This window comes from Leucoraja erinacea, chromosome 1 (genome assembly GCF_028641065.1).
Source record: "Leucoraja erinacea ecotype New England chromosome 1, Leri_hhj_1, whole genome shotgun sequence".
Taxonomy (NCBI): Eukaryota; Metazoa; Chordata; class Chondrichthyes; order Rajiformes; family Rajidae; genus Leucoraja; species Leucoraja erinaceus.
Genome location: NC_073377.1, coordinates 67,097,563 through 67,111,573, shown reverse-complemented (window position 1 = coordinate 67,111,573; position 14,011 = coordinate 67,097,563). Strand labels below are relative to the sequence as shown.

The 14,011-nt window shown below is 41.1% G+C and overlaps 1 protein-coding gene across 4 annotated transcripts in view; it reads right to left on the bottom strand.

Moving 5' to 3' along the window:
* The window catches only part of tec (tec protein tyrosine kinase), a 116,748-nt gene that overhangs the window by 23,525 nt on the left and 79,212 nt on the right, over positions 1-14,011 (bottom strand). For all 4 annotated transcript variants that reach the window (XM_055636585.1, XM_055636602.1, XM_055636594.1 and 1 more), the window contains 4 exons: positions 10,630-10,841; positions 6,242-6,307; positions 2,504-2,558; positions 758-837 (listed from right to left, as the gene is read on the bottom strand). In XM_055636585.1, the coding sequence (XP_055492560.1) occupies positions 758-837; positions 2,504-2,558; positions 6,242-6,307; positions 10,630-10,841 (413 nt within the window). The remainder of the gene's footprint in view (positions 1-757; positions 838-2,503; positions 2,559-6,241; positions 6,308-10,629; positions 10,842-14,011) is intronic.

Below are 14,011 nucleotides of genomic sequence, written 5' to 3'. Positions count from 1 at the left end.
CAAAAGCTTTTCACTGCACCTCAGTACAAGTGACAATAAACTAAACTAAACTGAATTTCAGATATGACATTTTCCAAGCCTTTGATCACCTTCTGGCCATCTCTTCCTCCGTCTCATTTTGCTCCTTGAAACACTTGGGGCTGCTTACATTGCAGGAAAAATGTAAATTAAATGTTTCTGTTGTATCATCTGCAGAAAATTTGTGGACACACATTAGCTCAATGATACAGGCAAAGCCATAAACACCACTTTTGGAAAGGGTACAAAGTGCTGGAGTAACTCAGCAAGTCAGGCTGCTCGACCTGCTGAGTTACTCCAGCACTTTGTGTCTTTTTGTGAATCAACCAGCATCCCCAGTTCTTTGTTTCTACCATTTTGGGAGATATTCATTGTATTAGATCATATGGTTTTCTTCTAAACTCTGAATCACAAATGAATGCAAATCAAACGCACTGCACAAATCATGCATTCAATTCTCAATAGCGCAAGCTGTTTACTTCTGTAATTTTCCAGGAGTAAAATAATGGAAGCATGATAGAATTAAGCTGCCTCCTTCAATTCTATAATAGCATCTCTCAATTTAGGTTTGTATGGATGAAAAAATGTAGCAGAATTTAATCAGATAACCCCAAATCCTGGGTGGAGAATCAAACCCGTCTGGCTGGCCAATGCCATCTGTAGGCCTTCCGACAGCCAGTCCATGCCCATCTGGTGAAGAGGGAAAAGGATTATTGAAGTAGAAGCAGTATATGCTCACCCTCCAAATTTAGTGTAAAGAGACACAGTATACATCCCTGGTTGGCTGGAATCTCTCACCAAAAATCCTCCCTCTTTGTCCTGTAAAATAAATAAATATTTAAGCCTTCGCAAAGTAATTTCTTTCCAAAGTAACTGGAACAGAATATAAAAATCAGTAATTGATTTCCCCTCGGATTCCTTCATATTAATACATTTTTCAATGAATAAACTGATATTTTAGAGGTACTTTTCTTTTATATTGTGGGTTTGGGATGGCATACCCATTATCAGAGAGTTATGGGCTCGATTTCTTTCATAAGTCACATAACCTTGACTGGCATTTCAATAAAGTACTTCTAATTAGAGATTCCATATTTCAATTGAGATGTTGAACCGACACTGCCAATCTTCTGAGTTTGGCATAAAAGACCACACCATTATTAACAGCCGAGAGATAACTTGTTTTAATAAAAGCATAAAATTATGGAAATGTACATTATGTCAGGCAATATCTCTTGAGAGAAACAAAGTTAATGTTTCCTGTGCCTTGCCTCCTGACCAACATTTAACTGTCAATGAACACCAGGAAAACAGATCTTATTGCGCCAAAACTTTTATTGTATGCTTTACATTACAATGCTAATTACACTTCAAAAGTTCTTCACTGACTGAAAAGTCACTGAGAACTTAGATTGCAAGTGTTCCTCTAGGATATTTTGAGAGAAAATTCAAAACATTTGAAAAGATCACCTAAACAATATAGGCAATGCTACAGAATGACAAAAACTTTATTTTAAAAGCCATCTGGCACTCATATGAAGAATTCAACAACTGAGCAACTGAGGCCTTGTTTGCTGATGAAACTTAAAGATGCACTGAAAATTTAAAGGTGCACATTACTAAGTGATAAGATTTATACACATCACACTCAGAAATTGGTGATCTTATATCCAGACCTTTTCTGGATTCGTCAAGGTAAACTGTGTTTCAGTTGAGACCATGGTCGCAACTCCTTGGTTCACATCCCTTCCCACCCAAACCATCTCCTCCCGAAGCACTTTCCCTGCAACCGCAGGAGATGTATCACCTGTCTCTGCGCTTGCTCCTTCACATCTACCCAGCGACTCCAGCAGCCCTTACATGTGAGACAGAGATTCACATGTACCTTCTCTAACCTCATCTGTGGCATTCTGTGCTCCCGATATGGCCTGCATATAGCTTACACTAGGTGACCCTACCTTGGCACTGTATCAATAAATGACTTTCTCATGTTTTATTGGGAAGATGTTCGGCCTACGATCAATCAAACGAGAGATGGAATAAGGGTTATCAGAAGCATGCAGATGCTGGCAATTGATGCTGCTCTTTTCAAACCAAAGGAAATTACAATTCATCCACATGTGCAGTGATTATGAAATGGATCAATTCAAATAATTCAAGATGACCTTAATGAAATTTTGCCTAAGGTTTTTCAAACAAGAACATCCCAAATTGTAATTGAACTTGTGTTGCATGTAGCTCTGTGACTTAACACAATTAATTTCAATAAAGTATAGAGCATTTTATAAATGCAACAGACTTAGTTATAGCACTGAAATCATTGTTAACTACATGCAGTTGACTCTTTGCTCAAGATATTGTTAAAACAGCCTCACATGTTGTGCTCTTTCTGTTGGTGTTATCAATAATCTAGTTTATCCAACTTTTCCATTTATTTGAACACTACATTAATGTGTAACTTCTTTGTAAATAATGTCACCATTACCTCAGATCTCAGTAAACACTCTGCTTTACTTCTATTAGCATTTTTGCAATACCACCTAAACAAAAAAAAAACAAATCAGAGAATTGCATAGTTTTCAGTAAATTACACCCACAGCATTATGTTTAAGAAGGAACTGCAGATGCTGGAAAAATCGAAGGTAAACAAAAATGCTGGAGAAACTCAGCGGGTGAAGCAGCATCTATGGAGAGAAGGAATAGGTGACATTTCGGATCGAGACCCTTCTTCAGATTCCTTCTCTCCATAGATGCTGCCTCACCCGCTGAGTTTCTCCAGCATTTTTTGTTTACCTCCACAGCATTATAGGTAAGCAGTTATTTATGTCATTGCAACCTATGGAAACTAACTGTATGATCATTGGCCGTATGGTTTTAGAATACCCCAAGGATGGATTAAATAATAGCAAATTCTTACAATGCTTCTCAAAACAAAATGGTGCTGGTACGTCAAAATCTCCACGTGTTTTAGATTGTCTGATGGATTTGAAAGATGGCTCTTAGGACTTCCTCTCAGGGTAAAAAGTTGGGCAAGTGACTGTATTGTCAGGCCGGGTGCACTCTGGGACCAGTGACCATAATTAGATTAGATTTACAATCATCCTACCACAACCAGAGAGCAGTGCTGAACTACAATCTCCCTCTTTAGTGACCTTCAGACTATCCGTGATTGGACTTTGCTGCCTTTACCTTGCATTAAACATTATTCCCTTATCAGTGTATACACTGTAAATGGCTCGATTGTAATCATGTATTGTTTATCTGCTGACTGGTTAGTACGCAACAAAAGCTTTACACTGTGCCTTGTTACACGTGACAATAAACTAAACTGAACAGATAAACTAAACTGAAATAGTTTTGGAGAAAGGTAGGACTGGTGCAAAGTCCAGGTCCTAAATTGGGGCAAGGCCAATTTTGACGCCACAGGCAGAAACCTGCAGAGGTCAATTGCGTGAGACTGTTTGCAGATAAAGGGAGGCTTTTAAAAATGCGATAGCAGGAGATCAGAGACATCATGTTCACGTTAGGGTGAAGGGCAAGGCCGACTGATTTTAGGAACCTGCACTTAAAGCATATCAAGTTGGATAAATCCCCAGTGCCCCAGAGCCCAACAAATTGCATCCACAGGCCTTGTGGAAACTTAGGGAAGAGTTGTGGAGCCCTTTGCTAAGATATTTTATGATTTTTATAAAAACATGATTTTTAGCTACATATGAAGTTCCTCAAGACGGGAGGTTGGCTAATATTGTACTGTTATTTTCAAAGGTCTTCAAGGACAAGCCAGGAACCACAGGCTACTGAGCTTGATATCAGTGGTGGGTAAGTTACTGGAGCAGATTACGGGGGACAGCATCTACCAGCATTTGGATAGACAAGGACTGATTAAGGATAGGCAGCACAGTTTTGAACGTTGGAAACCATGTCTCACAAATCTATTCTGGCTATTTTGAACCAATCAAGGGGACTGATGAGGTCAAGGCAGTAAATGTTGTCTGCATAGACTACAGCAAGGTCTTTGATAATGTTCTGCATGGTGGGCTAGTCTGGAAGGTTAGATTGCAGAGAGATAGATTTTGCTCTCAGGGTTAAAGGAATCAAGGGATATGGAGAAAAAGCAGGTGCGGGGGGCACTGATTTTAGATGATCACCCATGATCATATTGAATGGCGGTGCTGGCTTGAAGGGCCGAATGGCCTCCTCATGCACCTATTTTTCTATGTTTCTATGATCCAGGGAGAGCGACTAATTAGAAACATAATTGTCTATATGGCAAAAGGCAGAGGGCAGTGGTGGAAGGTTTTCTTTTTCTGACTGGAGGCCTGTGACTAGTGGTGTAGGTAAATAGATAGATCCTTTATTGTCACAAGGATGGGTACTGGGCTCATTGTTGTTTGTCATTTATATAAGTTGGATTGGAATATACATCCTGAGGTTCAAAGTTATCAAAGGTATCAAAGGTATTTTATTAGTCACATTCACATACACCCAGGTGTAGTGAAGTGAAATGCTTCTTGCCATTTTGCAGCACACAAAAAAGAATACAGACATAACACCAATGAGAGTCTTAAACACATAGAACATCCCCCCACAATGGCTCCCACCATGAGGGAAGGCACAAAGTCCAGTCCCCAGGTTGGTAAGTTTGCAGATGATGCTGAAGTAGGTGGTTTCATACACATTGAAGGAGGTCGTCAAAGATTACATCAGGATCTAGAGCAACCAGGTAAGTAGGTTGAAGATTGACAAATGGTGTCTAATTCAGATAAGTCTAAGGTGCTACGTTTTGGGAAGACAAACCAAGGTAGGACTTTCATAGTGAAGAATAGGGCCCAGGGGAATGTTAGGGAACAGCAGGATCTAGGACTGGAAATGCATACTTCAGTGAAAGTGTCCGTGAAGGACCCGAGGTGAATACACATTCTTTTTCACAGGCAAGATGAGTAAAAAATTACAGGGCGTGCGTTTAAGCTGTGGGGGGAACAATTTCAAAGGGAATTGAGGGGCAACACCTCCACACAGAGAATGTGCAGATATTGAATGAGCTTCAAGATAAAGTGTTTAAGGCGGGTGCAGTAACAGCATTTAAAAGACATTTGGACAGGTATATGGATAGTAAAGTTTTAGAGGGTTATGGGCCAAAATTGGGCAAATGGGACTAGATTAGATGGGTATCATGGTCAGCGTAGATGAGTTGGGCCTTAGGCCTGTTACTGTGCTGCATGTCTGACTCTGGTAGTTGTTTTTCATGTATTTTCTCTGTAAGGGAATATGTGTAGCACTGTTATTAAGAAAGGAAACAGGAATTGGGGAACTAAAAAATGTAACAATCCATTTCCCATGAAGTGGTGACCAGGTATGTAGAAAATGACGAAGGAGTGTCAGCATGCTCTATCTGAAGGAAGTCACATGTAGAAAATTTAATGAATGGAGTGGGTAACAGGGATATCATTAAATGGAGTAAACCTGAAATTCAAAGGTACAGGATACGAGCACAACTACTACAGCTGCTGCCTTAGAATGTCTGGAATCAACCCTACCCTCAGTGTACTCTGTGTGTCATTTGCACTTTCTCTCTGTGAGAAATGCAAAATGTATCAACAGTTTGGGTTTTTTCCAGGAGCTCTATTTTCCTATTACATCCCAAGGGCACGCAGGTTGGTAAGTTAACTGTATTATAAATTGACTCCAGTCTATATACAAGTTGTAGAATCTAGAAAAGTTGATGAGAATGTAGGGAGAATAAAACGATAGGAATATATACATAATAGGATTAATGTATATGATTGACCGATGGCCAGTGGGCCTCGCTCTGATGGAGATATTTGCACTGAAACAGGCCTCAGTGAGGATGCCCTGGTAGACACTGTATATTTCTTGCCAAGGTTCAGTTGGAGCACTGGTGTCTTCACATCATCCTGAAATTTGGACCATTCACCCAACGTATCTTGTTCTTAGACACAAAATGCTGGAGTAACTCAGCGGGACAGGCAGCATCTCTGGAGCATCTCTGGAGAGAAGGAATGGGTGACGTTTCAGGTCAAGACCCTTCTTCAGGCTGATGATCTTGTTCTGCTCTTTGTATAGTCTCCACTGTTTCCTTGTCATCATATATTACAAGCCCAAGGCCTGGTAATTTCACCCCACATATCCCGAGTCAAATCTTACAATAATTTAACATAAAGCATTAAAATTCTACATGACTGTAGAAGACTGCAGGACTTACTCATATTTTTCCAAATTGCTGGATTTCTTCTCAGTTACATAGTTGCTTGGAATGTAGCCCTCATATCTATTAAGGAAAAAATATATGCAATGATTCTAATGATACATGTACCATTAATATTTACTTATACTGCAGTTTTCTGCTTTATACTACCAGTCTGAAACTGTAAACTGCAGAATTCTAAAATTGTACATTCTTCAAATGCCTTCCTGTTTTTAATGTTAGTTGCGTATGGATTGTACTGTCCACGTTCTTATAAAATTAAAGACATTCGATGCAAAATGTATCAACTGTTGATTTCAACTGACTATGTGAATAAACCCAAGATTTTACAATTGGTCTTTTTGACTTAAAGTGTCCTCATTATACTCTTTTATATCGCTAACCCAAGATTAAATGTTGCGATTTCAACTTGATTCCATGTAAATACAGTACCATAATTAGTACATATCAGCATTGCATTGGGATCCTTATCAAGAAAGTACCATTAACATAAGCAGATGCACAAGAAAGCAAAATGCACACCATTTCAGTCAGAAGCGTTCTTTCACAAATGTGGTTGTGACGTTTTGCAGAAAGGATGGTATCAGTCTGTCAAACGACATGTGTGATGAAACATGTTTTTATAGGATCCGATCTTATGTAGTTCCAAACTTTGCCTCAACAGCTATCTTTAATTTTAGAACTAGTTACTGTATCCCCTTTCCTAACAGGAATTCAGCTCGTTATCATAATGTGCTTCCATGGTGAGTTTGATAGCAATATGGTTTTATTTTACAATTGTTTGGCAAAACAGCACCTCAGAGTGTAACCTCCTTATTTCAACTATAATCATTCATTTGTAGTCACCAGAAGTGGTTATTCAATTTCCACATAAATAACAATCAGCACTGCTAGCCGGACAGTTATTTCCATTGCAAAATTAATTTCTAAAGCTGAATCAATGATCTTGCAATAAGTAAGTACACTATAGCCAAGACGTTGATTTAATCTATAATCACAGTAAAACAGCATTGGAGCTAGAAGTGCAAATGATCACCACTAGGGGCGCTGCATTGAAGGCGCCTCTACCTACAGCCTGTCCGTTTTTTCCCATCTTTTTTTTATTTTATTTTGTCTAAGTTTTGTTTTGGGGATTCTTTAGTTTTTCTATAGGGGGGGGAGAGGGTAAGGGGGAAACCGCTTCCCAGTTGCTTCCTGGCGAGGATGCGACTATTTCTCCGTCGCGCCCTCTCCCCACCCCCCCCCCCCCCCCCCCGGGGCCTCGCCCCCCCCCCCCACCTCGGGGGCTACTAGCTGGATCGGAGCGGCCTTTTCTACCGGAGACTGGGGACCGGACCGGACCAGAGCTTTGGCAGCGGCGCGGTGCTGGATTCAACGCGGAGCGGGCGATAACTACTTGGATCGCCGTTTGGAGCTCCGGAGCGTTGGTCCCGCTGCTCCGACATCGCGGAGCTGTGGTTCACGTAGCTCCCAGCGCGGGCGGCGCTGACCGACATCGCGGAGTCCCTGGGGCCCTTTGCCGAGGGCCGCCAGGGGGAGTCTCCGCCCGGTGCGGCCTGGGGACGTCGGGAGTTGCGGACTCCGGTGGGAGGCAGCCGTTTTGGAGGTCCAAGCAGCTGAGGTTGGCCTCCAGCCCCAACATCGGAGAGCCAACATCCCGGCGAGCAGGCCTGAGCGGTGGGCTGCCCATAGAGGCAACTGCGGAGGGCTCCGGAGGCCCCAACCACGGGGGAACATCGAGGAAGAGACTGACTTTGGTGCCTTCCATCACAGTGGGAAAATTCTGCTGTGTGGGGATGTTTTATGTTTAAATCTATCGTGTGTTGTGTTCTTTATTTAAGTGTATGGCTATATGGTGATCACATTCACTGTGCCATCTGGCACATGTGACAAATAAATGTATCTTGTATCTTGAAAATGAAGAGTAAGATTTTCAAATCGAAAGTTCATAGAACACGCTTGACATGTTTCCATGTGTAACACTGCGCTTACAGGTGACACAGTGGTGTGTAGCTGCTAGAGCTGCTGCCTCACAGCACCAAAGACCAGGGTAAGAGTCTGACAATGGGTGACAAAAGACAATAGGTGCAGGAGTAGGTCATTCGGCTCACTGAGCCAGCACCGCCATTAAATGTGATCTTGGCTGATCATCCACAATCAGTAGCCCCGTTCCTGCCTTCTCTCCATATCCCTCAACTCCACTGTCCCTAAGTGCTCTATCTAACTCTCTCTTGAAAGCATCCAGAGAATTGGCATCCACTGCCTTCTGAGGCAGAGAATGCCACAGATTCACGACCCACTGTGTGAAAAAGTTTTTCCTAATCTCCATTCTAAATGGCCTACGACTTATTCTTAAACTATGGCCCCTGGTTCTGGACTCCCCCAGCATTGGGAAGATGTTTCCTGCCTCTAGCGTGTTCAAACACTTAATAATCTTATAGGTTTCAATAAGATACCCTCTCATCCTTCTAAATTCCAGAGCATACAAGCCCAGCTGCTCCAATCTATCAGCATATGACAGTCCCGCCATCCCGGAAATTAACCTCGTGAACCTGCGTTGCACTCCCTCAATAGCAAGAATGTCCTCACGTTTGGACACCAAAACTGCACACAATACTCCAGGTGTGGTCTCACGAGGGCTATCCATGTGGAGCTTGCACATTCGCCCTGTATGGCTGCGAGGGTTTTCTCCGGATAATCCGATTTCCTATCGCATCTCAAAACATGTAGCATTGTAGGTTAAGTGGCCACTGTAAATTGTCCCCTAATTTGTAGGGAATGGGATAACATAGAACTAGTGTGAATGGGTCATCTATGGTCAGCGTTGACTTGGTGGGACAAAGAAAATAGACAATAGGTGCAGGAGTAGGCCATTCGGCCCTTCGAGCCAGCACCACCATTCAATGTGATCAGGGCTGATCATCCACAATCAGTACCTCGTTCCTACCTTCTCCCCATATCCCCTGACTCCGCTATCTTTAAGAGCCCTATCAAGCTCTCTCTTGAAAGTTTCCAGAGAACCGGCCTCCACAGACTCACAACTCTCTGTGTGAAAAAGTGTTTCTTCATCTCCGTTCTAAATGGCTTACCCCTTATTCTTAAACTGTGGCCCCTGGTTCTGGACTCCCCCAACATCGGGAACATGTTTCCTGCCACTAGCGTGTCCAAACCCTTAATAATCTTATGTTTCAATAAGATCCCCTCTCATCCTAAATTCAAGAGCATACAAGCCCAGCCGCTCCATTCTCTCAGCATATGACAGTCCCGCCATCCCGCTGCACTCCCTCAATAGCAAGAGCCAATGAGATTCCATGCCGCAGCTCTAAACTAAACTACACCAAAAACCCTACATTCTAGGTTCAGTACACACGGTTCTCCATTGTCATAATGCAAGTTCTTACAGTTGTTATGATGTAACACAGTACATGTGATCTTCGCAGGCAGCTCTTAGAAAGATGTACCACCACATGACCAACACTTCAAATTACAGGGCAACGTTGTGGATCAATGGATCCACAAGCCATGAAAGAGGGTTCTGGGAGAGTGCTCACAAGAAACCTGGGTAGCAGAATGCAGGAGGCCACAGAGGATCTCGATGATTACAGCCACTGTGTAAATGTTAACATTATTTGCAAAAGATATTTGTCAGAAAATAAATACTGTAGTGGATGAATCTTCTGCCAAAAAAAAAAAGAACAAGCACCCTGATGGCCACTAAGCCACCCACCGTTACATGCTAAATTATTCCATCCTGGGTCATCCCAATTTCCAACAACACTGTACCTCTTTAAAACTATTGCACAATGGTAAATTTAGGTGGCACGGTGGCACTGGTGGTAGAGCTGTTGCCTCACTGTGCCAGAGACCAAAATTCAATCCTGACTTCAGGTACTGCCCATGTGGCGTTTACACGCTCTCTCTGCGACCTGACATAGTTTTCCTCTGGGTGCTCCAGTTTCCGCCAACATCTTAAAGAAGTGAGCGTTTGTAGCTTAATTGGCTTTTGTAAAACTTCCTCCTAATATGTAGGGAATGGATGTGAAATTGGGACAATATGAACCTAGCATGAACATATGATCAATGGTCAGCGTGGACTAGGTACACCAAAGCACCCATTTCCATGCTGTATCTCTCTAAACTAAACTTAGCAAAAATAAAATAACACAGATATTGAATTCTGGAACCTACTCTCCCAAAATAACTTGAAAACGCAGAATGGTTCAGGTATAGATGAACACCAGAAATGTATATAATGCTAAACAGTTTTATAATGGGAATGGAACCATATAAATTAACATTTAAATGTAGAACTGTTACGTTCAAGTCACATCCTACATTCAAAATACACTGGGTTCAAGTTAAATGAGCCAGTAGAAGCCACTTACCCATTTTTATCTTTTGCTCTCCACCAATTTACATCAGATTTTGTTAGAAGCTCATATTCTTCTCCCTTAACTAGACTTAAATCGTGAGCTTCCAATGCTTCAAAATCATACATTGCAAGAACCACTTCAGCTTCTTCTTCCTCCTCTGTTTCTTCATCTTGTGGTAAGTGTGATGGGGACTTATGAAGAGTTCCTGTGAGATTGTTACGTAGCTGTTGAATTATGATGGGAATAAAGGCAGAATATTATACAATGAAAAGTAACTTCCATGGATCAAATGCTATGAAAATCATCAGCCTCATTTTACATTCAATTGCCAAGTTTGTACTTAAATATAGAAGCAGCATTTAACACATGAACATGTCTGGTCAAGAAAGATTTTCCCTCACCAGGATTCTAAAAGTAGAAAAATATTTGGGTGCTTTTATAAATCTCTAGCATGTACAAATTCTTGAACTTCAACTCAGTTCTGTTTTCTCTTTAGCCGTCAAACCTTAGGCTATAGGTTTTCAAGAGATAGTTAGATTTAGCTCCTAGGGCTAAAGGAATCAATGGATATGGGGAAAAAGCAGGAATGAGGTACTGATTTTGGATGATCAGCCATGATCATATTGAATGGTGGTGCTGGCTCGAAGGGCCAGATGGCCTACTCCTGTACCTATTTTCTATGTTTCTACGTGGCTCTATAAAAAAATGTTGTTTTTTTTAGGCTTTAGTGTTCCTATATCATGGCAAAATCAAATAGCCATAGTTGGTTAGATGGCAATTCCAGGCAAATTCAATTGATGCTTAATGAATGGGTTTACTTTGCTTTGGCATTTTTTTATACACCTGCTTTATTAATACCTGGTTTCACCCTTTAGCTAAAATAAACCCAAGGCTTTGTCACTATCACACGCATAAATATCACCTAATTACAACAAAAATAAAGTTTGTGTATAATCCTGAATTAGCTACATTTCTTTCAAAAAGTTCAGAATAAAAGTGGAGAAAAATAAATGATAGGAGCTTCTCGATGGAGGAGAATTAATACATGCGGTCGAGTCTATTCTGGATGAGTTTTATATCATCTGAAGTGAAGAATTAGACTCAAAAGATTAAACTAAAAACATTCAGAAGACACCAACACAATATTTGCCATATTAATAAGACAGTCTCAATATTAATTTGCATGATGGAGTAAATATTTTGCCAAAGTAATGAAACTAGAAAAAGATAAAAATATAGCTCTGATTGAACTAACAAAATTGGCCACTGGAGCACAAAGCATCCAAGATTATATGAATGCAAGAAAAGCCACATTGAAATTGATCAATAATGATTTACTGCACAACAATCTTGAACAATTTAGTCAGAAGCTTTCTCACTGATACCATAGAACTTAATAGAGTCAGTCAGTAATGGAAATACAAATTGACTGAATGTAATCTGACAATGCAATTCTTAAACTGAGCTCCATCTTACATGTCAATTATAACCAATCCAGCCAAGTATAGTAAAACTCTGATACTCTATTACCCTTTGATAACTCGGTGTCTTTACCATATTTACCATACTACATGCAGGTTCCCTGGACCCCGGTTCCTGTGCTCCCTTTCAACTCATCAATGATGTCCACACTCTCTGGCACCTGTTACCACTCTCCCATTCCATTTAATGGGGCAGGTTGAACTGTTCTGGCAGCTCCACGCAAATGTGGGTATTCATACTTATCAACTGGAGCCAAATGTTTAATATGTTTGCTTTATTAATGCCCATTTTTACATTTTCACAATCACAATCACAATAATACTTTATTAGCCAAGTATGTTTTGCATCATACGAGGAATTTCATTTGCCAAGTCAGTCATACAAATAAAAAGCAACGGAACACACAAAACACATTTTAACCTAAACATCCACCACAGTGACTCCTCCACATTCCTCACTGTGATGGAAGGTGAAAAAAAAGTTCAAATCTCTTCCCTTCATTGGCCTCGAGCCCTCCGCATGGGGGCGATCAGCTCCTGCATCGGGGGGGGGGGGGATGTCAGCTCCACCATGCTGGCGATCGGAGCCCGGGTCGGGGCTGGTCGAACCTTTGCGTCGTTGGGAGTTCCTGACTAGCCACTCCTCAGACTGCAAGCTCTTGATGGTGTCCGCACGCCGCGGTTGGAGCGATCCCAGGCAAGGGATTGGCTCTGATGTTAACTCCACGCCCCACGGTGGGGCTCAAGGTCAGTCCGAGGAGGCCTCCAGCTCCATCGATGGTAGGCCGCAGTGACCGGAGATACGATCCGGAAAATAATCGCATCTCCGGCAAGGAGAGAAACTGAAAAAAAGTTTCTCCCTCCCCCCCCACCATAAAACAAACCGGAGAACATTTACACAAACTTTTAACACACACTAAAAAAAAACTTTAAAAGACGAAAAACAAACAGACTGTTGGCGGGGCTGCCAATGATGCGGCACCTCTGGTGGAATAACCAAAAATATATCTGAGGCTTTGTCACCATCATATTTATAAATATCACCTCATTAGAACAAACATTACATTCTGGGTATAATCCTGAATTCATTTCTTTAAAACAGCTCAGAATAAAAGGAGGTAAAATAGGAATGTACATTTAGTTAGAAAAGATAGTTGCAAGATGATAGGAGCATCTAAATGGAAGACACAAATGGAGAATGATTATCTATTCTGAATGAGGTTTATATCATATGAAGTGAAAAATCAGACTCAAAGTATTAGTCGAAGAAAATTCAGAAGCTATGTCAACACAATTTTTGCCATATTAATAAGACCTTCTAACTGGCTTAATTATTATGGGGATATTATGTGGGGGTATTCATTTATTGTGTATATTAATTTATTGAGTTTTAGTTTAGTATATATTATCGATGTGTATTGTGTTTACAGGCCTGTTGTCCTGCTGCAAGTAAGAATGTTATTGTTCCGTTGCTGGTAGATATGCCAATTAAACATTCTTGACTCACAAAGGTCCCCATTTCCAGCCAGTCTTTAAACTGACGATGATCCAATTTCTAGTCCTCTCTTTAACTGGGAGGCTATAATATTGTGCATCACCACCAAAAAATTGCGTGGGGATATTAATAAGAGTACAATCCAACAGGCCAGAAAAATCAGCAAATCTGCGGCCACCAAAGTCCTGAATGAGCCTGATTATCAGAATTTCACTGGATAATGTTGTTCCAACTAAAAATGACTACACCCGTTTAACATTTATAACTAAAGGTTACAGGAGAATTTCTGATGACATTCTAATAACCATAATGCTGCAGAACCAGAGTCAACCTAGAAAAAAAGCACTTCCTGCTGTCCAGGAAACATGTTTGTTTCCGTCAACAATGGTAGGAACGTTGCCTTTTCTGACACCGACAA